The sequence below is a fragment of the Rhinolophus ferrumequinum genome, chromosome 5, assembly GCF_004115265.2.
Source record: "Rhinolophus ferrumequinum isolate MPI-CBG mRhiFer1 chromosome 5, mRhiFer1_v1.p, whole genome shotgun sequence".
NCBI lineage: Eukaryota > Metazoa > Chordata > Mammalia > Chiroptera > Rhinolophidae > Rhinolophus > Rhinolophus ferrumequinum.
This window is the reverse complement of record NC_046288.1, coordinates 70,741,464-70,767,910: the sequence shown is the minus strand read 5'-3', so window position 1 is coordinate 70,767,910 and position 26,447 is coordinate 70,741,464. Positions and strand designations below refer to the sequence as shown.

The following is a 26,447-nucleotide window of genomic DNA, read 5'->3' as shown; positions in this document are numbered from 1 at the left end:
TAGAGATGTGGATCTTCATTTCAATTCTCCTCCATCATTCTGTTTCCTGTTATTCCCAGGCAATTCTTTCCCCATCCACTCGCTGAGCTTTTCTCTCACAGCTTCACTGACTCATCGCCACGGTTTACTCACAGCTCCCTGCTTACTCATTGCCTCTCCCTGTGCCTCCGTCCAACTTCTGCTCCCTGTTGGAGCAGAAGCCAACCTCCCGACTTTCGCTGACTTTCCAGCTGAGATTCCAGAGGCAGAGACTCTTCCTGGGTCAGCCCATTTTCCATTTAGGCAGAGAGTTTGGACCTTTGCCTTTGTTCTGGGTCAGACGTCCATGCTGATCCAATCGGCGATGGCACAGGCACAGAGCGTGGCAATCTAGATGTAGAGATCTGTTCTTTCACTCAGCAGAGGCAGCACACAGATGCAGCAAATGGCCTTCAATGTCCTGTTGACTGAAGTCTGAGGTCAAGGTTGAGTTAATTCATACTTGAGGGAGACACGGAAGCTTCTGAGAAGAGTAGTGGTTGATTAGATCTATGTTTTCAGAAGACCACTTGGTCACCCCATGAATGCGACAGGTGATGATGGAAGAAGATGGCTTGTGCAAAACAAGTTGGGAAGCCAAGGCAGGGAGCGCTGAGGAAGCCTCCAACCCAGCCAGTGGCAGGAGCATGAAGAGGAGGAAGGAGGAGCAAGTGGGCCTTGTACCTGAGATATCTACCAGGGACATGAGGCTGGAATGCAGCAAAAAGGCTGGGCCTAGCTCCCTAGCTGGAAGCCGTACAGATATTAGTTAAAACTGTGGGATGCATAGTATGGCAAGAGATAAGCCAAGACAGACATCTGGGGAACTCGCTTAGATGTAAAGAACATATCGTAAGAACAAAACGTGACAAATGTTCTAAATTGGAAATTCTTATACAGATGACTAGGTACTCAGAGAGTCAGAGTACTCGGTAAAAACATGGAACGATTTCCCCTATTTGTCTCTTATTCTCAAAAGTACGGGTTCAAAGGATCCTGCATCAGATCCTGCTCGATTCCAAACCCCAAGTTTCTAGTGGGGCTGTTTTCCCACAGAAAGTACTGACACGTCTTGGGAATACACAATATTCTAAAAATATATCAGCTGGGCTGCAGTGCCACAATTAGTGGAGCTGCTATCCCATGAAACCCTCGTCACCATTTTGCTTAGATCAGAGAGTGGATTAACTTTGATGTCTGTCTGAAACCCGTGCAAGACACCACTGGTGGTCCGCTCCCTGCAAACATTCAATCTTCACATCCAAGGGAAGAAAGAGAAAGTGCGGGACAGGAGCCCAAACCAATTTTTTTCTCAGTGATTGAGATGAAAATATGCACCCTAGGACTCCTGACATATTTGATTTGCATCCTGCATTCTGTCTCCCCACATCCCTGAGCTCTTCCTCCCTTTGCACAAATACCTTCCCCTAGACCCAAACTCCCTTTGGATTTCACAAACATTAGCGCAGCTATGAAGCCCCAAGCCCTTTGTCTATGCCATGTGGAAATTTCTGTATCTGGTGCATGCAACTAAAACTGACTCTAACTTCAGTCCACAGGGAGTTTACTGGAAGCTTATGGGTAGCTTGCAAGAATACAACGACTATTCGAGAATCAGACTGTACGGGGGAACGATGGAAGCTCCAGGGTTGCGGGCCAGTGGGAGATATGCAAAATCTCATCAGAACATTAGCAATGAAAGAAATCTGCTGCCCCTGTGCTGTCTGTCCTCCTGTCACCATCTTTTGATTCTTATTTCTTGGAAAAAGAGAACAACTGGACCTGGTTGGAATTGTACCCACACTCAGACAACATGAGCTCACTGACTCTGCAAGGCAGTGTACACTGACAGAAAGAGTAGGTTTCTGGAGCCAAACAGCCTGGAATTTGAATCCTGGCTCTGCTACTTACTAGCCACGTGACCTTGAGCTAGTCATTCTTGCCATGCCCTAGCTTCCTCTACAAATGGAGAGATCCATTCCTGGGGGTTCGTGAGTACTGAATGGGTAAACCCGTGATACTGATTAGCACAGGGGATGCGTTCTACGGCCTGGATATTAATATTGATAGGAATACACAGGGCCCCTCGATTTACAGTCAAACCAAGAATGCCAAGATGAGAGGTCATTCTCTGAAAGGAATGAGGAGCTATTATCAGGGGAGGCTGAGTGGCCAAAAAACAATTATGATCCGTTGCCTCATTGTATCCTTCCACCAGACTGTAGATGCCTGAGGACAGCAGACTCGCCTGTTAATTCACTGCTGCATCTACCAGCACCCGAGAAATGACTGGCACATGGTACCTGGCTCAGGGAACCTTTGTCGCCTAATGAATAAATGCTGGCTGCTTCCTTTTTGTGTTCCCAATCAACAAGTCCAGGAACTTGCCCAGAGTAGGCACACAATAAGCATTTGCTGATGGAATGTATACGTCAGTGGGATTCTCAGAAATGGGGAGAACACTGGGATCAAAATGATCCACTTGTATTTGATAGGACTCGGTGGCAAGCAAGTGATAAGTAACCAGTGTTTGGTGTGATGATGCTAATAAGCTCTGCAAATGGCAGAGCTGGCCAGTGCCACTTGTATCGATTACTGTAATTGTACAGAGGAGAGCCTAGCTGAAACCTTTAGATCAGCGTGAAGGAACAGGGAAACTACCAGTTGCTTGCCACATCATCTTGGAGAGGGCGGGTGGCTCATATGCCCCACACTGGCACTGCTGGTACCTTACCAGGACATCCCATTCCCCGGCACAATCCATACTGGCTTTCAGAGGCTCTGTGGGTGGGGCTCAGCCAGCCATCCTGCCAATCTTGCTCATGGAGACAGCAAGATGTCACAGAGGAGCTCATTAGATTAGGAATCATGACAGCTAAACCCTGGTTCTGGCTCAGTGAATGGTGTGTGACCTTAAGAAAGTTCAGGTCTCTAGCTCTCAGTAACATGGTCTATAAAACAGGGTAATCCTTGGCTGGCAGCTCATGAAAGTGTTAAGCAAATGAAATTACACCCATGGTGATTTCACCTGGAACTTCGTCTGTTGTAAAAGACAGAACCCAACTCAAACTGGCCTCAGGGAAGAGGGCACTTTATTGGCTCATGATACTCAGAAGTCCAGGGTAGAACCCATTTTAGGCACACCGGGCTTCAGGGACTCAAACGTAATGTCAGCATCTGATTTTTTCTCTCTTTCTCAGCTCTCCTTCTGCTGTCCTCATTCTCAGTCTCTACATGGTGGTCCCCAGTAGCTTCAGAGTTTTATCCCCTCAAGTTCAAACCCATCTTTCCAGCAGCTGGGACAGATTATGGTTGGTTCAACGTGGGCCAGAAGGGTGCAGCTGTACTGGCTGCTCAGGCTTGGGCCCCGTGCTAATCACCCTCTGTGGTAAAGGAGTTAGGTCAGGGTTGGTTATGTGTTTAATTCTTGAAAATGGAAAAAAGTAAGGATTGGGGTGTGGGGGGAAGCCTCCATTTACCTCATGGATTGAGAATGAGAGAGGAGTGGTTTGCCAAAAGATATTTGGGGTACTATTAACAGAAAGAGAAAAAGATGCTGCTAAAATGACTAATGTGCATTACACCTGGGGATTTTTCTATCCCGTGACACAAAGCACGCATGATTTCATTCCCTCTTTGCTGTGAAGTCTTCTGTCCTCACCTAACAAGCTCCTGCAAGAGCCTGAGGCAGCTGTCTCGCTCTACAATCATCTGTCTTCCTCCTCTAAACTTCTGTTGCCTGCAGGACCACATCACTCACCGGCAGCATGGGGCCATTTGTTACCGTTTTATGTATATGTCCTGTCTCATCACCCACATGGCAGGATCCTGGAGAGCAAGGGTCAAGTCTTACTTATCTTTGCGTCCCCTGTAGCATTTTGCCTGGCGTTTGGGGCACGGCTGATAGTTCATAAATCTGCTGACAGATCGAACACCTGATTTATATGCTTCTGGAAGCACAGAGGTAGATAAGTAGCTTGATTCAACTACAAAACTCCAATGAAAGAGGAAACCTGTGCTCTCCACACCATTCCTGAAAGATCGTAGATCTCTTCTGGACTAAATAATGCTGCTGGGGTCAAGATGAATATCCCCCCTGCTTCCCAGCCTCCCGCTGCTGGTATCATCCTTACCTGTAAAGGATTGAGTGACGGCCCGAAGAATGTTAGTCTCAGTGGCCCAGTACACCCTTGGCAGGTCCTATGTGGGCACAGGCCACCTGGACGGAGGGAGGATGTCAGTTATAGGAAGAGGAAGCAGGTGTCTGTCCTCAGTGGCCTCCGACCCCAGGCAATAAGGCGGAGCCCGAAAGGTCCCATCAGTGGGATTGGCCATTGGCTCTCTGCCCTGCGCTGGTGCCTATTCACTCCCGCGTCCTCATTTATAACCCTGATATCCAGTAAAGAGAACAGGGAGAGAGGAGGGATGGAAAAACAGAGTCAGAAAAGGTCTTGTCACGCAGGGTGTCATGCGGGGTCTCTGGTACCGCTCCCCACATAAGAACATAGGCTATGGTGAAGCCAAAAAGGAACACCCACGGAGCCATCGATAGGGGAGTCATACCACTATATTCTCGCTAGCGGCTGAGCAAGACACATGAAGAAGGATCCACATGATCTGCAATCTGCTGTCCACTTCTCTGCCTGCCAACCGACCAATCAACGCAATCACGGCAGTTATATCAGTGACTAATTGGCTAACTGGTTACAGCTGGTGGCCAACCCGTCACAGCTGATGGCCACCTACTACCCCAGCCAGCACCTTTCCACATGAGGCCGAGAGCCTGGAAACTGCACTCCTGGCTCTGTCCCCACAGTCTTCTTGTAGCTTGGATGTTAAAACAGCACTCCTGGTAGGCTCGTCTTGGTCCAAAAGACCCCCGTGGCTCGGGATTCAAAATCCCCCTGCACGCCACCCTGGGCCAGGAGATTTTTCCCCTTTGTCTCTAATCCCCTCAAACCACCCTCGGGGAGGCCCAGTGACTTGTGCAAAGCCGGGTATCCAAACCGGGATTCCCTCACCTGTAAAATGGGCCGACTAAGAGGGGGATTAAATCTGCCAGCCACAGGGCATCCTGCTCGTGGTAGACCGTCGCTAAAATCAAATCAGTAGGGGTAGAACAGGAAAGGGTGGTTGCTAAAAGAGGGAATGGCAAAAGAGGTCAGAGAAGTGATGGATGGAACAGCTGAGGTAGGAGCCAGAGGGCAGGGCAGGGGGCAGAACACGGTCCGCAGAATCCAGCGCAACCAAAGCTCCACTCTCAAACCACCTCTTGCACGCTCCGCGGTCGCAACGCGCGGCGAGGGACAGCAGGGGAGGCGGAGCCCGGGCACCAAGGCCCCGCCCCCACCCTGCCCCAGCTCCACCCAGTGCCCCATTCCCGCCTCTGGCTCCACCCCCGCCGCCCGCACATCGCCCCGCCCCGCTCCCGAGCCCAGCCCCCAAGGCCCGGAAGCGAAAGCTGCTCCGCCTCTTCCCCGCGGGGTCACGGCCTGGCCGGCGCGAGGCGGGATTCCGAGAGGGCAGGGCTCTCAGGGGTCAGGGCAGTGCCTGGCGGGCGCCATGGCCCGGAACCTGCGGACTGCGCTCATTTTCGGCGGCTTCATCTCCCTGGTCGGCGCCGCCTTCTACCCCATCTACTTCCGGCCCCTAATGCGGCCGGAGGAGTACCGTGAGTTACCTCTGACCCAGCGTGGTGGTCTAGTCCTAGTAACTCACCCCACGCCCCCAGTCATTTCCACGTGGGGACTTGGAAAGATCTGGGCTCGGGAGTCAGGCTGACCTGGGTTCGAATTCTGCTGTGTGCGGTTTTGTGACCGTGGACAAGGGACTCAGTTTCTCGGACCCTCAGCATCCTCAGCTATAATACATAACTATTTCTGTATCTAAAAAGAAAACCACCTAGCCTCGCGTGAGACTCAAAACTTGTAGGAAAGCGGTCTGCACAGAGTAGGTCAACCCTCAATACCAGTTCATACTTATAGTTAAAAACATTCACTGTCATATGTCACATTCATGTGTCAGGTTAGGCAGACTACATTGGATCGTTTAGTTGCCACAACCTCACCTTGAGGTAGGTACTACTGCCTGTTTTACAGGCGAGGAAACAGGCTCAGAGGGGTTGTGTAACATGCCCAAGGTCACACAGCTAGTGAGTGGCAAGGTAAATATTACAACCCAGGAGTCTGTCTCCAGAGCCTTCGCACACTGAAACGGAACGGTGACGTTGGGGGCAGGCAGATGGAACCCGAATCATCGTGAGCTTGAAGGTTTTTATTGGCAACTTCGTTTCCACTCCCAGAGATGTCTTTCGGCAGAAATGTTTCAAACCTAAACTGTTAACCTGGGTTTTGAGTTTTTCCTCTCTTTCCTGTAATCTTGTTTCAGATTCCGCTGTCTTCATTTTAAGCTGGTTGCTCACATGACAATGGTGAATATCCTGGGAGTAATTTTCCTCCTTAATCATTCAAGTCCTGTCATTCTAAAAGCTAAACTCTCCTTCCTTGAGACTTACACCTCAGCAAGGATTAGCACTTTGATACATCTGAAGCCATCTGTCAGGGAGAAAATATTAGGCATTAGAGACTCATTTTGTTCTCCAGGAAACCTGAATCATCTTGAAGATGGAAGAGGGCCAACCCTGCCCCTTGAGAATATTAGCAGAGGCTGAAAGCTTGGTGATTTGAAGGCGAAAGCTCCGTTTAAATGCTCTGCCCATTACAAATGCTACAACATTTGGTTTCTTGAGGCAGAGCGTTTTAAATACACTCACATTTCCTTGTAGCTTCTTTTCAGTCAGCCAGGATTTAAATGGCTTCTGTGCATTCTGCCTTCCAGCCTATGCACTATGCAGGGGGGTAAACAAGGCTGTGTGAAGCCCTGCATAATCTTATCTCCATCATCTTTCCTTATTGGATCCCTGCCCCAGGCTCTTCTTGTATGGTAGCCTCTGGAATTGAACTTGGGACAAGGAGGTCTGCTTTGGATACCACTAGAAAAGTTTCAGTTTAGAAGACTAGTGGAGTGGCTCTCAGCTAGTGGTGATTTTTGTGCCCCAGGGGACATTGGGTTCTATCCGCAGACCTTCTTGCTTGTCACCACTGGGGGTAGGGTGGGGTGGTGTGCGTGTGCTACTGGCATGTAGAGGGTAGAGATCAGGGATGCTGCTAGACTTTGCAATGCACAGGACAGACCCTCGTGACAGAACTACGCAGCCCAAAATGCGAACGATGGCAAAGTTGAGAAATCCTGGTCTAGATCGGATGATCAAGGTATGGGTTTGTGCCTTGTATCCCAACAATGATTTATAGGGATTCTCTAGAATCTGTGGTTGTCTGAGTCACTTGAGACAAATCAGGCCTTTTAAGCGAACATTTAGTATGACCACAATATCTGCATTTTAACTGGAAGACAGTCTACACCTGTGCACTTTCTGGGTTCAATTTTAATTAATTTGGCCAACTCTTATCTGAGAGTCATAACTGATTCTTTAAAAAGATAAATAACACTAAACAGCTAGTATTTATTTAAAGTTTACTCTATGTCTGGCACTTTTCCAAGCACTTCATACATATTAACCCATTTAGTTCTCAGAGCAACCCTTTGGGCTAGCTGCCGTGTGAGTATCACCCCACCCCATTTTATGTATGGACACACCGGGGTATGGAACAGTGAAGGAAGCTGCACAGGGACCCACAGCCGATGAGTCACAGATCTGGGATTTGGACCAGTGCCCTTATTCACTACACCATGGCACCCTACTGCTGCTCAACGGGAGTGAGGAAAGGGAGTAAAGCAGATGAGGGTCTAGATTAGGATCTTCAGGTAAGTACTTCTCTGAGCGCGGCCTGTCTCCTCACCTGTAGCAGTGGAGTTTATAGGACGGAATTGACAGATTTTGGGGTGTATTCACTGAGATAACAGGTGTGGAAACACCTAGTATTGTCTTATATTAGGCATCCCATAAAAAACATTGTAAAAAACAAGGAGCCCCAAGGGCAGGGATGTGAGACGAGTTTTAAGCAGGTGGACAGACCCAGGGCTGGCTGGCCGGGCAGTAAACTGGGATGCCCGCAGGCGAGGGGTTCATGACGGTGCTGGGAGGATGCGGTTTCAGTTCATGTCAGCACATCCAACTAGCATTTATTGAGCTTTTCCTTTTTTTTTAAATTTTGAATTTTAGTAATTCCTGTGTACCTGACACTGTTAGGTGCCGGTGTACATGACTGACCAAGCAAGACAGCACTTCTCTCCGTCTCACTTCACCTTCTGCCCAACCACTTCCCCTGCCCACCCCTTGGACATTGAGCTGGTCTCCCTGTTTCCACCAGGCCCCGCCTACTACCCATTCTCTACTAGCAGCCACAGTGGTCTTTCTGGTTATTTTATTGCTGATTTCTACTTTATTTGTATCTGTAGTCAAAGAATGTGGACTCTATGATTTTGATTCTTTGATATTGGTGAAGATTTGCTTTGTGGCTTAGTACAGGAAGCAGTTTTGGGGGTAAAAGGACAAACGAGTTCAATTTTTGCAAATGTTTTCTATGTCCTTGGAATGATGTATACAAGTTCTCTGGTTGTTGGGTACAGGTTCTATATATGTTGATCACAGATCAAGCTTCTTAATTCTGTTATTTAGATACCGTGTTTCCCTGAAAATAAGACCTAGCCAGACAGTCAGCTCTAATGTGCCTTTTGAAGCAAAAATTAATATAAAACCTGGTCTTATTTTACTATAATATAAGACCTGGTATAATAAAATATGATATGATATAATATAAACAGGTCTTATTTTACTATAAGACGTGGTCTATTATAATGTAATATGATATGATATAATATAATACTGGGTCTTATATTAATTTTTGCTCCAAAAGACGCATTAGAGCTGATTGTCTGGCTAGGTCTTATTTTCAGGGAAACATGGTATGTTGAGGCCATGTTATTAGGTACGCACAATCTAGAATATTCTAGAGAATTGTTTCTAAGTATCATGATAGAGGGGTCTTCTTTATCCCAAATATTCCTCTCCCACTTTATTTTATCTGATATTATAGTTACCAACTCTCTTTTGGTTAGTATTTTCCTGGTATATCTATCCTCTTATAGTCAGCCTTTCTTTGCCCTTACGCCTTATAACCACCCTCAGCTGGATTTTTTAATCCAATCTGATCATCTAACTGTTGGATTGAGTTCATTTTCCTTTATTATGTTTACTGATATATTTACATTTGTTTTCTCCATTTTATTTTTTGTTTTCTATTAGTTTATTTCTATACTTCGTGTTTGCTCCTTTTCTGCCTTCAAGCCTTCTTTATTTTTCTCCCTCTACTACATAGTTTGAAAGTTTTACATTCTATGTGTGCTATTTTATGATTATTGTTTCAAGTTAGTCAATAGCTTTTCCCTCCTATGAAACATACAAAGACCCTAGAATACCTTAGCCTGCCCCACACGTCTCCGGTATGACTTCAGTCCTGCTTGGAGTTTATTACTCCCTCAAGCACCGTGTTTTATAGTCATTGGTTGTTTCTCTTTACCCACATTCTTTACTCAGCAGTCCTTGCATCTAATTCCATTCTAGTTTCAGTTTTCTTCATTCTGAAATACATCTGTTAATATTTCTTTGGTGAGAATTTGTAACTGGGAGAATTCATTGTTTTTGTCAGAAAAAAATATAGAACTCCGGGTCTTCTGCTGAGGCTGTTGAAAAGTTTATTGTCATGCCCTTTGTTCTTTGAATTTGATTATCTGACTTGATTAAAATACTTCAGTAACTCCCTGCTGTCCTCAAGAGTCCAGCCAGTGGAGGATCACTGACGTATTTCGATCTGGAGAATGAGGTGATGAGCTTCGTTCTCCAGAAGTCACTGTAATGAGAATGAGGGGCTGGAAAGGTCAAGGCTGGAGGCAAGGCCAGGTACAGGAAGGCTGTACTTCCTGTGGCCACTGGAGGGTGGGGAGAGGTGACTAACCTGGACCAGACTGGTTGGTATGTGACTGGAAGAAGTATTGAATTTGGGAGCTGAATTTGGGGGTTGTGACTGATGAGTCAGATGGTAAGAGAGTGAGCGAGGGAGGAGAATGGCACTCAGTTTTCTGGCTCCAGCAGCTGAGGAGATGAATGGTGGTCTTTGTCACTTACTGAGAGACAAGAAGGAAGCAGTTTTGGGGGTGAGGGGACGAACTAGTTCACTTGGGGATGTACTGAGTTTTAGGTGTGGGGATGTGCTCGGGGAGGTTTCCCATAGGCAGTGGGATACGCCAGTATGGAGCGGAGATCCTGGATCTGAGCTGGAGCTAGAGATGCAGTGTCATCAGCACTGGACGGGAATCAGAGTCACAGGAGGTCAGGGCTCCCACGCAGCATCAGGGGTGGGAAGAGACAAACTGGCGGTGAACACTGTTTGAAGAGCAAGCAGTCAGGGGGAGGGGGGCCCTCAGGGGAGACCAAGAAGGGCAACCAGAGGGAGAGGATTAAAACAAGTCGCATGAAGACAGCTCTTCATGAAAAGAAGCAGGGTTAGGCTTCTTGGAGGCAGGACGATAAGAATGAAAATATCCATTACATTTATCAAACAAGGGTCAAGGTCACAGGTCATCTTGTTTAGAATGCCTTCAGCAGTTTGGTAGTGGGCAGAAAGCAGATTGCAGTGGATTGAAGAGTAAATAGTGTATTAAATTGATCAAAGCTGTTTGGCTGTACGGGGAGGAGAATGACAAAGTATTCGTAGCATGTCAAGAGGTGTAGGGGGAGTCTCATTTTAATTTTGGCCTAGAGAGCTGGGAGAGCCAGGAGAGTCTCTGGGCAAAGAAAGATGCTGGAGAGAGACCATCCGTCGAGTGGGAGGTGGCGTGAGATCTTGAGATCAGGTGGAGAAGAGAGGCTTGGACACAAGGCAGGACACCTGTTCCGCCAGCTCAGGAGGACGGGCAAGGATGGCTGCGGTGACAGTTGGTCTGACAGTAGGTCTGACGTTGGGACGTTGTGGCGCCTCCAGGTGATGACTTCTGTCCTCTTTCTCCTGTAGAAGCCCTGTCATCTGTGAGTGACAGGCACACCACTGGCCAGCCCCTCCCTCCTTGAAACCCTCTTTTCCCTGGTCTTCTGTGACCAGCCCCTTCTCCAGTCTTCCTGGCTTTGCTCTTTGGCTCCGGCCTCTCAGCCACTCCCCTTAGCCTCTCTTGTTGGGACTTCCTCTTCTGACCAGCCCTCGCACATTTGTATTCCCCAGGATTCTGGGAAGACCTAGAAGCCCACAGTTCTCGGAAGGGCAGGGCACACACTCAGGCCTTGAGAAGTGGCTGGCAAGGCAGGAGCCAGGACCACGCAGGGCTCGAGCGCCACGTCAGTGGGCCATTCAGCTGGGCCAGCCTGACTCATGCTGGCCAGTCTGGGTGTCGGGACAGGTAGGTTCCAGGGCCTCTCTGGAATAAGCCACAAGTCAGAAGAAAAGAGGAAGGCTGCTTAGGTAAAATAAAGCCAAAGGGCTCTTCCCTGCTTTAAAACCAGGCGAGCCCCTCTCACGAGATGCCTCCTTGGTTTTCATGTTGACATACAGTGTGGTCCTCAGCTCTTGTCCTAACTCAGCCAGATTCGACTCAGCGTTGCATAAAGTACAAGGTCAGTTCTACACGTGCTGTCTCAGTACCGAAATGGGCACTGACTAGGGAGATGGCAGTTGGCATTGGTGGTCAGTGATCCCAGATCGGAAGTGTGGAGACCACTGTGCTTTCGGAAGGAAACCCCGATGCTGCTTTTAGCTCTCACCCTGTTGGCACAGCGGGGCTGAGCTGAGGAGCCCACGTGCAGGGATGAGTACAGGTGCTGTACTTGAAGCCCAATCTGTTTTTGTATTGGAAAACCAGACAGTGATCCTGACTATGGCCTTTTAAAAACAACATGCGTTTTAGGCCAACCTGTGAAATGAGACCGAGTAAGATCATTTTCTGTGATCTTGTTCATTTTTAACTTGAATTAGATGTTCAGACCCATAAAAGTCATAGTTTTGCCGGAAATCCTGTGCCCCTTTAAGTCCTCATTTAGGTGACTTGTTCGAGGTCACTTAGCGTATTAATTGCTGGATGGACACTAGACCCGAGCGCCCCAACTGTATGTGTTGCTTAATCTTACCTGACAGCAAGGAGTGTTCCCCAGCAAAACGAAAGGTTCTGTGGAAGAGCCGTGAGGACCTCTCCTACGTCTCGGTTGTGTTTTGCTGCTCCTTGCTGCTCCCAACTAAGTATATTGTAGAGAGTCTGGATAGAGTTACAAGAAATCGCTTGATATGGAAATGATTCTTACCAGAAGGGCATTTTCCCTGTTACATGCCAGGTGCTTAGAAAATGCTTTTCATTCCTTTCACCATAGAGTCAAATAAGATGCACAGACAGACTAACGTCTTATTTTCTAACTGGCATTACATAGCTTCCTGGATTCAACTAGACTCTCTGGTGAGGTGACACAAGTGTTTACAGGATTGGGAGGAGCCAGTGCTTCCTGTGGCCATTTGGTCGCCCTCAGCGGCTGGTTCCCACTCGCCACGTGTCTGGTTCTGGATTCCCCCGGTGCACACCTAGATGATATATGTGTCTGGCCAACAGCCCCAAACGGGAGCACTGAAAAAGTATTTTTTAAATTTCACTTTTGCTACTTTTAAAAAGCCACTTTGAAGTAATTAACGTGGAAGAGTCACAATGTTGTTGGACATCCTTATACTTGTTTTGCAGTTGTGTATTTTTATTATTACCAAAAAAGAAACAAACCAACAGAAAAGACAAGAATTGTGTAATAAATCCCTGTATACCTTCACCTAGATTTACCAGTCAACCTTTTGCTGCATTTGCTTTCTCCCCCATATGTAAAATGCATCACATCTGTACATGCCTGCATATATAGATACATATATGTATCTATAGTTATAGATACATATAATAGAATTATGACTGTTGTCTTGCTGAACCGTTTAAGGGTAAGGTGAAGACATTGTCAGCTTTCATTCCTAAACACTTCAACATGTGTTTCCTGAGAATAGGGACATTCTCTTACATAATCACAATGCAATTATCCAATCCAGGAACTTTAATGTCCATACAATGCTGTTATCTAATATCCAGTCTATATTCAAATGTTGCCATTTGTACAATTACTGAGGTTGCCAGTTGCTTTTATTTTAACTGTTTATTGGCAGGAGGAGATGGGGGCTGGGAGTCCTGAGGTCATTTTCTACACCTGGACAATATGGACGTAAATATAAAGATATGTTTTCATTTTCAAAGACTTAATAATATTAGGTGGATTCTTTTACTACCATGCAGAAATCTGCTGGTCTGCATGCATTACCAGTCTAATAATATACCTTGGCCCTTTGACTGGAGATAATGATTCTCAATTAAAACTACAAATCACACCACTGCCTTAGCACCAGGGGGCAGAGTCGGGCTTGCTGAGACACGGGAACGGGGACTTTTCTAACCAGCATTGCAAAGCACCAGGCCCAGTGCCGCATATTTGCGTTTGAATCATTTTGCTCCTGATAGCAACATGCTTACTACTGAAAAGTCAGTAATTAGCTTCTCATGATCTGTTGGTAGTCACAGCCCGACTTTGTCCTTTTCCTGAGGTTTAGAAACATTTGCTATTTCTCTCATGATAACAAAATAGAAACCTCACTGTCAACCTCATCAAGATGCACTTGCTAAATCCCGAGGGACCAGTTTGTTTTCCTTTTAGCATATTCTGCATTCACAAACAGTGTCTTTGTGTCATATCATGAATTTATGTAAGACTGCTTTGGCCTTAGAATATTTATAAAACATTAATGGATTAAAGAACCAGGGGACGTAGAGAGGATGCTAACACCGGTTATCACTTGGTAGGAACTGGTTCAGCAAATCGGTTTAAATTGCCTATCCAAGCCAAAAAAAAAAAAAAAAAGTGCTTGCATAAGGACAAGGATTATAAGAGATTATGGCCTATTTAAGATAAATCCTCAGCCTCGCTCCAACATCATTAGCAATTAGCAAGAAAGTGTGAGGACGACTCCTTTCTCTTCACTGGGTTCTCCATTGCCTTATGAGGGTTCAAACCAATTAGGTATTCTATCCTTGCCACAAAAAGTCAGCTTCCTTTGATGTTTGGCCATCTGCCCGCTGTGGCTTTGCAGTACCTACCTCTGTAGAATGTGTTCAGTACACCAGGGTGTCTGATTTTCTTACATCCCTAGGTCTAGAACGCTTTCTGGCAAGCAGTTATTTTTTTTAAAAAAACTCTTCCCTCTTCTATAATACAGGAGAATGGACCTTTTCGGTGTGGAAAATTACCTCTCTGTGTCCCTGGCACAGTCAGTGATTGGCGTTTCCTAAGAACATGTTTGAGACACATGCATACTTTGAGACTTCATGCTGACGGTGTGTTGTAGGGCTCCATTCTCTTAGGAAATGAGATCACCTTTTGTGTGGAGTTCTTTGAGAAAGCCCAACACCCTAGCGGCTCCGTGATCATCCACTCTAGATGGAAGAGGTCTTGGGTATATCTCGGTCCCGGGGATCTTGGTTGCAGTTCACCTGTGGCTTTTCAGAGGGGCGGCCGGGTGAGAGCCGTCGGCCGTTGTCTGTAATGGGCTTCATTATGCTCTGTCTTCTCTGTCTCTCTTAGAATTGGCTATCGAGATTCGCATAATCCCTATTGCTCAATGTTTTATTTGCCAAAGCAAAACTTAGCATTGATGAAAGTATCAGGTAGGTCACTTAGGATTGACTTTCTGTCACTTTGCTGGAGAAGCAAATTCAATGAATATTCGATTTGGCAAAACCCTATTTCTTGTATCTTTATGCGTGTGTACTTTATGAGAAGCCAGAGGCCAGAATAAAGCAAACGGCCTAAGATTAAATAACAGCTAAATGTGGATTTAAAGAAACACTGTCAGCTTGATTAAAACAAAGGTCGGATTGCAACATTTAATTACTATAATTTAGTAGTAAACATCCTTTGGCTCCAAGTCCTTCTCCTGAAAAGCCGCCATTTGTTTGTCAAGATACTTAAAATAATAAGTCTTTGTTTTCACAGGCCTTGGGTTTATTCTAAATCACTTAGAAAGATGTGTCAGAGTGCTTGAAGCCCACAGATATAAAATGCTCAATTTCTCTTGGCCCTTGCCTGTTGGACATCTCCAAAGAGATCTGCTAGAGATCCGCTAAGCTGCTGTAGCTAAAACACGCTTTTTAATTGGCACAGCACCTGCAATCAATTAGGGAAACTTCAATTACCCAAACCAAAGCCACCCACCCAAAGATTAATTTTCTGCTCTATTTCCTATCGAAAACATAGCATATTTAGCTCTGGGCCTTGTCCTTCAGTGGAATACATTTTAGACATGTAAACTACATCATTTTCTTGTTAATTGTACTTGTCCCTTCAATTCAGCAGCCTTCCCCTCTTAATATCACGCCCACCAGTTCTTTCAAAATTGTTCTTTTTCTGTTGCTTTGTTGCCTTTTCAAAAATGCTGAGCTCACAGAGAAAAGATGTTAGTTGGGAGCTTTTCTTTTGAAGTATGGCTTTCTTTTTTTTACTGCAAGTACCCAGTCTTTTTGTTATAGGATCTAACTTCCAAACCTAAAAGCTTTGAGTAATGGTGTCACTGAATTTAATAGCACTCACATGTATATTGGTTTCTAATTGTCTCCTGTCATTGTCCCATGTAAAATCAAAGATTGCCACCACCACTGCCCTACCCCCTTGCTAAATAGTCATTTCTGTTGTGTTTCTCAGAGAAGGAACAAGCCATAAATCGAGCTGGTATTGTTCAAGAAGATGTACAGCCACCAGGTAAACTTAAAAATCAAAACAAAGTCTCATTTGTACTGTTGTGTGTCGGGGGAGGCATGTCTGCTTTGCAATGGGAGAAATCGTTTCAGTTTAGAGGCTAGATTGTGATTGTGCTATTTATTTCACAACAGTTGCCACTTTATAGGTGCTACCCCAAGATTTCATTTTAATGTTTTACTCCAGAATACCTTTTGCAAGTTTGCACGTTCCTCTTTTGCACTTGATAAGTGGGCATAAAAATGTAACGTGCAATTCAATATGTAGTGTGAATAGCTGTTTTGCAGACTTATTTACAAGCACCCATTTAAACACTACCCTCGTGGGAAAATACTATTTACTTGTGAGCTATTTTAATTGATGTGGGATTCTGCTTTATACAAAAGCTCAAAAGTTCCCTTTATGGCTGGATGGTTAGTTACGTTGAGATGATCCAAGTTGGCTGAGAATGAGAGGTTTCCAGTTTATTAACCCAAAATCTTGTAATCTGTGGCAACATTCTTTTTTATTGAGTTGTTTTTTAACTAGGCCAGGTACATATCTTCCTGTTGAGGGGCAATTTCTGAGCCATTTAAAAGTCTGTCCTGGCTGCCATGGCTTCAGCCGTTCCATTCCAGGGCGCCAGCAGCTTGCCCCTGCTGTCACACTGCATGTCAATGGCACGACTCAAGCTGATGTCATTTTGTTTGTTAGGGGTTGAGGGAAATGGTAGGAAGTTTAAAAACGAATCCTGTTTTCATTCATGTTTCTTTCTGTAGGGTTGAAAGTGTGGTCTGATCCATTTGGCAGGAAATGAGAAGGCTGTCACCGACTCAGATTGTAAAAGACATCTTCATGCTTCCGATTCTGCAGCAAGTCCAATAAATCACCTCGCCATTGAACAATGGCTGGAGAAGAAAACTAATAATACCATAAACGAGTACTGTGCACACAGATTAGTATTTCCCTTCCTAAGTATCGAAAGAACCCTGGAACAAATCACCATTAGGAAGGTTATAACGATTTGGTGTACTTTCTAGAAATGAAGCCATCTCACCCAGCTGTGTTTGGAGATTTTCTTATTATTCAGTCTCTATTACTTACCCAACTGTGCCGTGATATGAATATAAGCAACCAGGAGACTTGGGAAGATCCTCGTCTGTTTTTCCATCTTCCAAATAGGAAATTTCAGTGAAAAATCACCATGCTGAGCAGCCTCATAGGGCTCGTTGAAAATGTTAAAGTTCATAAAATGCTTCGAGGACAAGGCTCATTGTAATCTTTAAGAAAAACAGTTTAGCTGAACTACTGTCTCATCGAAGGTTGCTGCATGTTGGAAATAAATAAATATGAAGCAAGTCAAACTAAATGGGAATGCATGCATAGTAGAAATCAATGTTGAATTAACAGAAATAAAAATGTGTATATTAAAGTGAGTTCTTTTTACTTCACAACAGTGTAAGTTTTTTGTAAATGCTGTCTTATAAACTAAATTATACCAAGAAGTGCTATTCAACCAGACTATATTTGACTAGATATTTGACTGTGTGATATTTGTCAGTATATATACAAGTAAAAATTTTAAAGGTAAATAGCAGATTTGTTGAGACAAACATTTATTGAATGGAATTCTCTACCAGGTGCCTCACCAGGTGCTACAGAGATGAGAGTGAGAATCCTTCTCTCTCTAGTGCTCTGTCTGGCCCCTAATTTTTTTATTTTTAAATTACAGTAAACATACAGTATTATGCTAGTTTCAGGTGTACAACGTTGTGATTAGATATTTATTTAACCTACAAAGTGTTCAACCCCGATAAGTCTAGTACCCACCTGGCACTATACATAGTTATTACAGTATTATTGACTATGTTCCCTATGCTGTACTTTACATCCCCTTGACTATTTTGTAAATACCAATTTGTACTTTTTAATCCCCCTTTTTCAGTCATCCCTCTAACCCCATTTCCATCTGGCAACCATCGAAATGTTCTCTGTATCTATGAGTTTGTTTCTGTTCCGTTTGTTTATCTTGTTTTTTAGATTCCACATATAAGTGAAATCATGGTATTTGTCTTTCTCTGTTTGACTTATTTCAATTAGCATAATACCCTCTAGGTCCATCCACGTTATTGCAGATGGTAAGATTTCATTCTTTTTTTTTGGCTGAGTAATATTCCACTGTATATATGTACAACTTCTTTATCCATTCATCTATTGATCGACACTTAGGTTACTTCCATATCTTGGCTATTGTAAATAATGCTGCAGTGAACATATGAATGCATATGCTTTTCAAATTAGTGTTTTGAGTTTCTTTGGATAAATAACCAGAAGTGGAATTATTGGGCCCTTCTTTGTCTCTTGTTACACAGCCTTTGTTTTAAAGTCCATTTTGTCTGATATAAGTGTTGCTACCTCAGTTTTTTTTCGTTTTCATTTTCATGAAATAATCTTTTTCTATCCCTTTACTTTCAGGCTGTGTGTGTCTTTCGATCTTATGTGAGTCTCTTGTAGGGACATATGTAAAAGTCTTGTTTTCTTTTTCTCCCCTTCTGCCTCCCCCCCACCCCTCCACTCCCGTCAAGCCGTTGCTTCTCAGTCTGGTTGTGTAGGACAGCTCCCGGGCCCGTGCTGGTGTTATGGGCCCTGCGCTCCCCCTTCCCCCTCCCCCCTCTGAGGCAGTCGGTCACCGGTCATCGGTTGGCCGCTCACAGAAGCTCTTGCCGGCTGCCAGCCACTGACGGCAGCACACAGCAGCTTACGCCAACCTCCAGCTGCTCACGGCAGCCCAGCTCCAGGGAGAGCCATTGTTCACAATCTTAGCTGTAGAGTGTGCAGCTCACTGGCCCATGTGGGAATCGAATCGGCTACCTCGCTGTTAGGAGTACGGCGCTCCAACCACCTGAGCCACCAGGCAAGCCCCTAGTCTTGTTTTCTTAATCATTCAGCCACCCTATGTCTTCTGATTGGAGCATTTAATCCATTTACATTGAAAGTAATTGTTGATAGATATGTAGTTATTGCCATTTTATTCATATTTTTTATCTTTTTTTCCTTCTTAAAGAAGTCCCTTTAACATTTCTTATAATCTGGTTTGGTGGTGATGAACTCCTTGAGCTTTTCCTTCTCTGGGAACTGTCCTTCTTTAGATGGGCTGCCTGATGACTTAATTTTATTACCGTGAACTGGGAGTTTGCTTAACAGACAACTGGCACAGTTATGTAATTACTGTCAAAAAGAAATAGGATTGTTCCAAAACCGAAGGCATCACTGTTGGTAGGCATTCCCTAACATTTAATTGACTGATTGTTAACAACCCAATAAAAGAAGTTGATTCATTCGGGGTACATTTGACCACTATTTTTCTTGGAGGGGCACCAGGAAGTTGTGTAACTTAAAGTCAGATGTCCTGTGGTACTTAATTGAGATTTCTTTATGACTGAGGCAAGCATGTGTACCATCTGCTTTGGAAGATATCCAGGCGGAAAGGACTGTGTTTGAGTGTCATCAAGGAGAACTCTGGGGCCTCCACTGCCTGTTTGTCAGATGGAACAGACTCAGTGTGGTCTCCTGAGTGGGATCTGTGTCCTGGCCTTGACCCTGAACCTTGGTGCATCTCTTTGCAGAGATACAGGGGCCCTCTGTTCTGCTCCGCTGCCTTGATGTATATAGAAGGATCCCTCTAACCATGGGCAAGAGATGTAACGTCAGGCTCTGCTGCACACACTTGACAAAAGCGGGGTTGTAAGAGAAGCTACTGATACGGGCTGCCTGAGGGCCTTGCGGTTTATCCATCCCAGGTGTGTCACCAGGGAAGCACTCAGAAGAGGGGATCTCAGTCAAATGCATTTAGAAAACAGAGTTATCATTAGGTTTGTTTGCTTCTGATTTGATGATTTCCAAGAGAGGCATAACATTTCCCAAATGTATTTGATCACAAATCATTTTTCATGGATTCTCTTATGGGACTAGGGGCCAACAATATTCTTTTGGGGAAATCTTCCTCTAGACCGGTGATTCTCCAATTGTTTGGTCCAGGACCCTTTAACACTCTTTAGGTTATTTGAGAATTCCAAAGTGTTTCTCTTTATGTGTATTATAGCGATAGATACTGTATTAGTAATTAAATTTTTTTTTTAATTTATTCATTTAAGAATATCAGTAACAAAACTAGGTTAGTATGACATTTTTGTATGAAAAATACTTTCCAAGACAAAAAAATAATTTGCAAATTTCTCTAGTGTTTGGCTTAGTAGAAGACAGCTAGGTTCTCACATTAGCTTCTGCGTTTGATCTTGTCTTGTGGCCTCTGGAAAACTCTACTGTACACGCTCATGAGACAGTGAGAGTAAAAAAAGACCAAAAACGCTCTAGTTTTAGTATTGTAGAAATAGTTTTGACAGTGCCGAGCCCCTGAAAAGATCTCAGAGACCCCCTAGAGTTTCTTGGACCACACTTTGTGTCGGGGTTTTTTTTCCCCTTGGATTTAGTCAGACATTTTGAGAAATGTGTATCTGGTTTCATAAGTTTCCTCAAAGATTACTTGTAGGGAACTGTGCTTTGGCATGTCCATATTGCAGGAGATTGTAAGGAAAGGGGAGAAACTGATAATATTTTTTACTGTCGTTACTGAAATGAAGTTGTCAGATCCTTTATTTTTGATGTCAAACTATATCCTGTTTAAGGAAGACGTGGGTTGACATTTTTTAAGTCTCAGAACCAGGAATAGCCACACTACTGAAGAGTTTGTACATTTATCCTGTGAAAACTGATTTATGTCACTTGTTTCCCTCTTTGTATTGGCTGATAGGAAGCTCCACCACGTTTGTTGTCCAGCGTTTTTAAAAGTACCCAGGACTTTTGTGAAGTGTATCTGGACCATTGTATTTCCTTCATCCTTCCCCCCACCCCGACCTTCATATTTGCTTTGTCACTTCCGCTTTCTACCTTCTATTGTATGTTAGACCCCTCATTTTAAAATGAGCCAGGGCATAAACAGTATTTATTCACTTGAAAGACCACTTATAATCTAGTAAGGAAACGGAAGTAAATTCACAAAATAACATGGACTATTAAAAATGCCTTCAAAAAGAGTCAGAGTATCTCCTGATGCTGGAGCCGTGCAGAGCCTGTGTCCCCACGGTTCTCCTCCGCGTTACTAACTTGGCAGGGATGCATCCGTAAGTTCACCAGAAGACATGCACCAGCCTGTTCACAGCAGCCACGGAAACTACTCAAATGCCCATCTGTGGTACAACGAATAAAGGAACGACGATAGTCACATGCCGGAATACGATACAGCAGTGAAAATGAGCAATCCAGTGACTCTCCCAAACCGTGCTGAATGAGCGCAGCCAGCTGCCAGAGGAATGCTTTTGAGATTCCATTTAGTTAACGAATAAAAACAGGGTAAACTCAGCCACACAGAAGTCAGGATCGTGCTCCTCTTAGGAAAGGGGAGGGGTAGTCCAGGGCCCGGGTCGTCTGGAAGGAGCCCAGGGGGTCCTCAATGTGCTGCCATATTCTGCTTGATCTGGGCACAGGTTCCATCGCTGTATTGAGTTTCTGCATATTCACTGAGCTGCACACATTCATGTGCTTCTCTGAATGTATGTCATAGCTTCATTTTAAAAAGAGGTGTAAAGACCAGCTTTAAAAGAAAAAGAAGTTGTATGTGATTGTGTGTGGCGTCAGGAAGCCTTCCAGAGAACACTGTTGTTCTGTGGGAGGATCCTGGGTTTAGAGAGGGATGGCAAAGCTTCCCCTGGAGGGTTGCTGGGGAAATTAGGAATACCGTATGTAAGGTGTCTAGCAAACATCTGGACCATGGCAGGGACCAGATTAATGAGATAGCTGATTATTATTAATGATAGCTGATAATGATTATCCTTGATGGAGTAGATGACATTTGAACAGAGCTATGAAAAATGTCTGGGATTCAGATGTGCAGTGAGTGACAAAGGTATGAAGCCAGCAAAGCTAAGCAGGTATTTGAGAGATGGTTTGGCTTGCATGCAAGTGGGGCAAGAGACCTGAACTATGGGCTTTGCCTGGCCTGTGTGCACCTCTGGCCTGGGCTTGGCACGGTGTAGGCACTCAGTCAGTGTTGGGATGGATCCAATAATCGATCGAAAGCACGAGTGAGGGAACAAATGAAGGGAATGGTAGTTTGGGCCATGCGGTGGGCAAGTCAAGCTGGTAAGTTTTACTTAATTTAGAGACATGAAGTATTGTACGCAGGAAGTGATCTGAAAACTTTAAAAATGCAGCCTGAGCACTCTCCCCCGAGCAGTGTGAGGCTGTGTTACCTGTCCAAGTGAGGTAAGAACAGAAACAAAGAATAAGCATTTAAAAAGTTAACAGCAGTTCCACAGAGTAGTTTGTATCTTTTGAATCTGATTTAAAACAAAATTGAGCTTGCATTTTGTACTTTTTGCATTTTAAAATTTCTAATAAAATTAATTTTATCGTATTGTACAGGTCCGTAATGGATTGGGTGTTAGAAACATCTGGGCTTCGCGCCAGGTAGTTTGAAAAGCACTGACCTGGAGGACGGATCTGAGCGTGTGTTCTCAGCCCACGCCAGTCCCGGGCTCCGCAGTCCTGTGTGCTCGGCCAAGCCTGGGTGGGACGCCAAGGACGGGCCTTTCACTCTCCTGGACTTTCACCTCACACCTGCTGAGTGCAGGAGACCTTGTGCAGTTTGTTCTGCCTGTTGGTGACAAAATACACAGCTCGTTGGCAACCCCTGTGCGTGGGAAGATAGGGGCAGCACCACCAGGGAGCCTGCTGTGCTCTTCCTGTGAATATATGCCTGAAGAGGGCGCCCGGACACTCTGCAGCTCTCTTCCCTGGAGCGGGGGTTCTCAGCCAGCAAGTGGCAGCTAGGTCACCCTGCCCGCGACAGGAGCTCCCTGGAAGCAAAGTGATCTCCCATCACTCCCCGCTTAGACTGCTAAGTGACGTTTCCCAAACTCCGATCGTCTGAATATACTGGAGAGAAAGAAGGAGTTTGCTCCTTGTAAGTGTTGGGGAACAGTCTGCAGCAGTCTCCTCTTCCTGGGGTTCTCTCTGTAACCATATATGATTAAAATAAAATGCAAAACAAACAAGGGGTTGGGGGTGCTTTGTCCAGACCATTTTGGTTGCAAGTGACAGGAAATCCAACCCCAAATGGTACAAAAAGGGAAGTCAGTCATGTAATTGAAAATTCCAGAATCACAATCATTTTATATTGTCACAATCACTTTTAAAAATGTGAAAGTCATGGGACACAATCATTTGTGAATGTAAAAAGTAATTATACCCAGAGCCGTCAAGGAAGAGGCCTGCTGGATAGTGTAGATAGTTACAGTTACAGGTTTTACCTCTCCTGTTGGGCATTAGCTGCTCTCCTTGCCCAGCATCTTACTCCCTCATGGGAACATTCACTCCTGTCACTCTCCCATTCTGTCTTCCTGCCTTTGGTGGAGCTCACGTCACCCCACGATCTAGGAATAGGCGTGTCGTCCAGGTTCGGCCAATCGGAACGTGCAAACTCCTGGCCACAGGGAGTTTGGATTCAAGATGGGTATGTGACCCAAACCAAGCTAATCAGGCTTAGCCAGAGTTAATTTTGCCTGTTGACGTGTGTGCTCAGATGGAAGAGCATCTCCTTTTCACCAGATTTGGAGCTATTGGCAGCCGTCTTGCCACCATGAGGACAGAGCTGGTCTGAGACTAACACCATCACAGAAGGAGACGAGATAGAAGTCAGGCCCTGAAAATGTTCATACCTCCTAGGTTCACTTGTGTCCAAAGCAAGGATATCTCTGGACTAAGAAATTATGTTAATAAATTCACTTTTTGTACCAGTTTAGGTTGGGTTTTTTCATGTGCCACCGAGAGTCTTGATAAGGACCTCGATTTTATGTTTCGATAATTTTTCTGATGTGTATTCCATATGTCATTTCACCTTAAATAAAGGGTGTGCAACATAATTCAGCCCCTTTTTATGATTTGGGCTTATTGTGAAGTTGTGTCTGAGGGGCTGAGGGGAGGGTCAGTGTTTACCTGCTGTGCTTATGAGATTTTTGACTTCTCTGTTTTTCTTATCTCTACCCTCCCTCACAGCTGCAAGGAGCAGGCAAGGGCTTCATCTCAGATATGCTGCTGCTTGTCTCTGGTGAGATTGGAAAGCAGTTAGCCAAAATTCTGGAATCTGGCATCAAATGAAAGTAAACCCTTTCATGTGGATTGAGCCGCTCTGGTATGGATAAATTGCCAGGGCTTTGTGACATTTTGGCTGCCCAGAGGGGTGTTTTTTTGGGGTTTTTTTGGTATGTATTTGCTTTCTGCATTGTTCTAGATAGATGAGGTTTCCTGATGTTTCTGTTGGTTGAGACTTTTACTCTAACAGGATTTTCACACGAAAGGATTGTGCAACGTGAGCAAATGTGCTAGGGTTGAAATGTCTTATTACTTAGCAAAGTTATTCAGTTTCCTTCAAAGAAGGAACAGCAACCCACAACAGTATTCAGAACCTCAAGCTGACCTTTAGCTTGTTTTTCCTTTTCTAAAATAGCCCCTTTATTTTTCAACCTCTAATAGGATACGCTGACTTGCAAAGGGAGAGCACAAAAGCAAGCATGCTTGTATCAGAGGGAGCAGTTTACTTAAGGCAGATGTGGAATCAATTTTGGCAAATGTGAGTCGCCAGCTTCTGAACTTCCCTGCTAAGTGTATGTGCCCTGGAATACAGCAGAGCCACTTAAGCCTCATAAATGAGATGCTGGACTGTTGGGTAAACATGCGTAGGGCATGCAGCTTGCTGCCCTTACTGAGCTGAGTGAAAACCCAAAGGGGCACACTCCTCTGAGAAGCTCAAATGAAGACAGTTGTGTTCAGACAAAATATAACCGATGTCTGGTTTTGAAGTCACTCGGAAAATGGTGATTGATCTTGCAGAATAAGCAAAATCTGCTTTCTAAAATGGCTATTTTTAAATTTTTATTTGTGCTCCCCCTCTCTGTGGATTCACATTACAGGCATAAAATACCCAAACACAAAGCTATTATTTGTTTTGTTTTCATCAAGAGAGCAAGGAGTTGGTTTTTTTTGCTGGTCCCCGCCTTGGAAAGTTTGGTCGGTGGCTCTGGGGAACAGGTGAGGGGTGGACTGAGAAGCCCCGAAGGGTCACTCCTGTTTCTTCACTAACTAAACATGTGACTCCTCAGTCCATTTTTGCTCTTCATTAACTTTGCACCAGCTCTTGCCAAACAGAGTGGTTTGCAGTCACGATGAGGGTAATTGCCGTAAGTGGGTGTCAGAGAACTTGGTACAGCCCGTCCCCAAGGCCCTGGCCTCTTGGATGTGTTTCCAGTAAAGGGGTGGGAAGTGAGGGCAGTGGCTTCTCTAGTCTCTAGGATGCCTAACACAATTATACAAACACCGTAGGTGTCATGACTGAATTATGTCCCCTCAAAATTCGTTTGTGGAAGTCCTAACGCCCCACACCTCAGAATGTGATTCTTTGGAGACGGGGTCTTTAGAGAGGTGATTAAAATAAAATCAGGACAGTAGGGTGGACTCTCGTGCAATATAACTGGCATCCTTCTAAGGAAAGGAACTTAAGACACAGACGTGCACACGGGGAAGACCCTGGGGAGACGCGGAGAGGGGACAGCCATCTCTAAGCCAAGGAGAGAAACCTCAGAAGAAACTAACCTTGCCAATAAACTTGATCTTGGGCCTCTAGCCTCCAGAACTGTGAGAAAATAAATTTCTGTTGTTTAAGCCACCCAGCCTGTGGTGCTTCATTCCAGCAGCCCGAGCCAACTAATATAGTAGTTGCACTGTAAACGTCTGCTGAATGTTGTTCTATCATCTTTTGTGAATATTTCTCGAACACAAAATCTCTTTGTGCTGCTATAGAATCATGGCCTTAGCTTGAGGCTGAATTTTCTCCTCGATTTACTCTGCCTGCCTTCCCGTATTGCTCACCCACAGGACCCTCCAGGGCAGCCCGGCTAATCCACCCACGGCCCTTGAAATACCCTTAGTGCCTTCTCTGCCCTTCTCCACCCCTCTGCCCGTCTTCAGTCCTGTGGAATACCCTCTTTTCTTCTCTTCACCTATCTCAAGTCTACAGTTATTTCCAGACCTGTTTTAAATGTGTAACCACCTCCAAGGCTTCTCTGACCTTGCCATCGGAGGGCATCACTTTTCCCTTTGGCTTCTTACTGTGTCACACCACTCACTTGGCATCAAGGGGCACGGCTACCTTGGATGGTGATTTTTATCACCAGCAGGTGACAACTCTCCCACCTTTAGCTCAGGCCAAGACCCCTGACATCATCCTTGCCTCCTCTCTCTCTCTCAGCTGACAGTCAACAGACAGGAAACCGATGGACTCTACCATCCCAATAACTCCAGACTCTGACCCTTCCCGTCCCTTCCAGTGACCACCATGTCTAAGCCACTGTCTGCTCTTGTCGGGATTATGACAACAACCTCCTAACAGAACTCGGCTTCTATCCTTGTCGCCTGTGGTAGGCAGAATTCTAAGATGGCCCTGAAGACTCCCCTCCTCTGAGTGTGTGCGGGACTTATAAATATGAGGGATGTCACCCCAAGACTAGGTTCC

At 45.0% G+C, this 26,447-nt stretch overlaps 1 protein-coding gene across 3 annotated transcripts; it reads left to right on the top strand.

Annotated features, from left to right (window-relative positions):
* The first annotated feature begins 5,453 nt into the window (after nucleotides 1–5,453).
* SMIM20 (small integral membrane protein 20) lies at nucleotides 5,454–17,274 on the top strand. Of its 3 annotated transcripts, none has more exons than XR_004423022.1 (4): nucleotides 5,454–5,689; nucleotides 14,675–14,757; nucleotides 15,791–15,847; nucleotides 16,603–17,274. XR_004423022.1 is itself a non-coding variant. In XM_033106305.1 (3 exons), the coding sequence occupies exons 1-3, from the start codon at nucleotides 5,581–5,583 to the stop codon at nucleotides 16,638–16,640; spliced, it is 204 nt and encodes a 67-aa protein (XP_032962196.1). In that variant the 5' UTR covers nucleotides 5,467–5,580; the 3' UTR covers nucleotides 16,641–17,274. The 3 variants fall into 3 exon arrangements, 1 of the variants encoding a protein (XP_032962196.1); XR_004423023.1 differs by lacking the exon at nucleotides 14,675–14,757 and adding an exon at nucleotides 6,406–6,448; XM_033106305.1 differs by lacking the exon at nucleotides 14,675–14,757 and having other exon boundaries at nucleotides 5,467–5,689.
* The last annotated feature ends 9,173 nt before the right edge of the window (nucleotides 17,275–26,447 follow it).

Bases quoted from the DNA above. Each gene is read 5' to 3' on its own strand.
- SMIM20 (XM_033106305.1), top strand. From the start codon at position 5,581: ATGGCCCGGAACCTGCGGACTGCGCTCATTTTCGGCGGCTTCATCTCC. The intron at 5,690-15,790 runs GTGAGTTACCTC...TGTGTTTCTCAG, and splicing joins AATGCGGCCGGAGGAGTACC to AGAAGGAACAAGCCATAAAT. The intron at 15,848-16,602 runs GTAAACTTAAAA...TTCTTTCTGTAG, and splicing joins AGAAGATGTACAGCCACCAG to GGTTGAAAGTGTGGTCTGAT.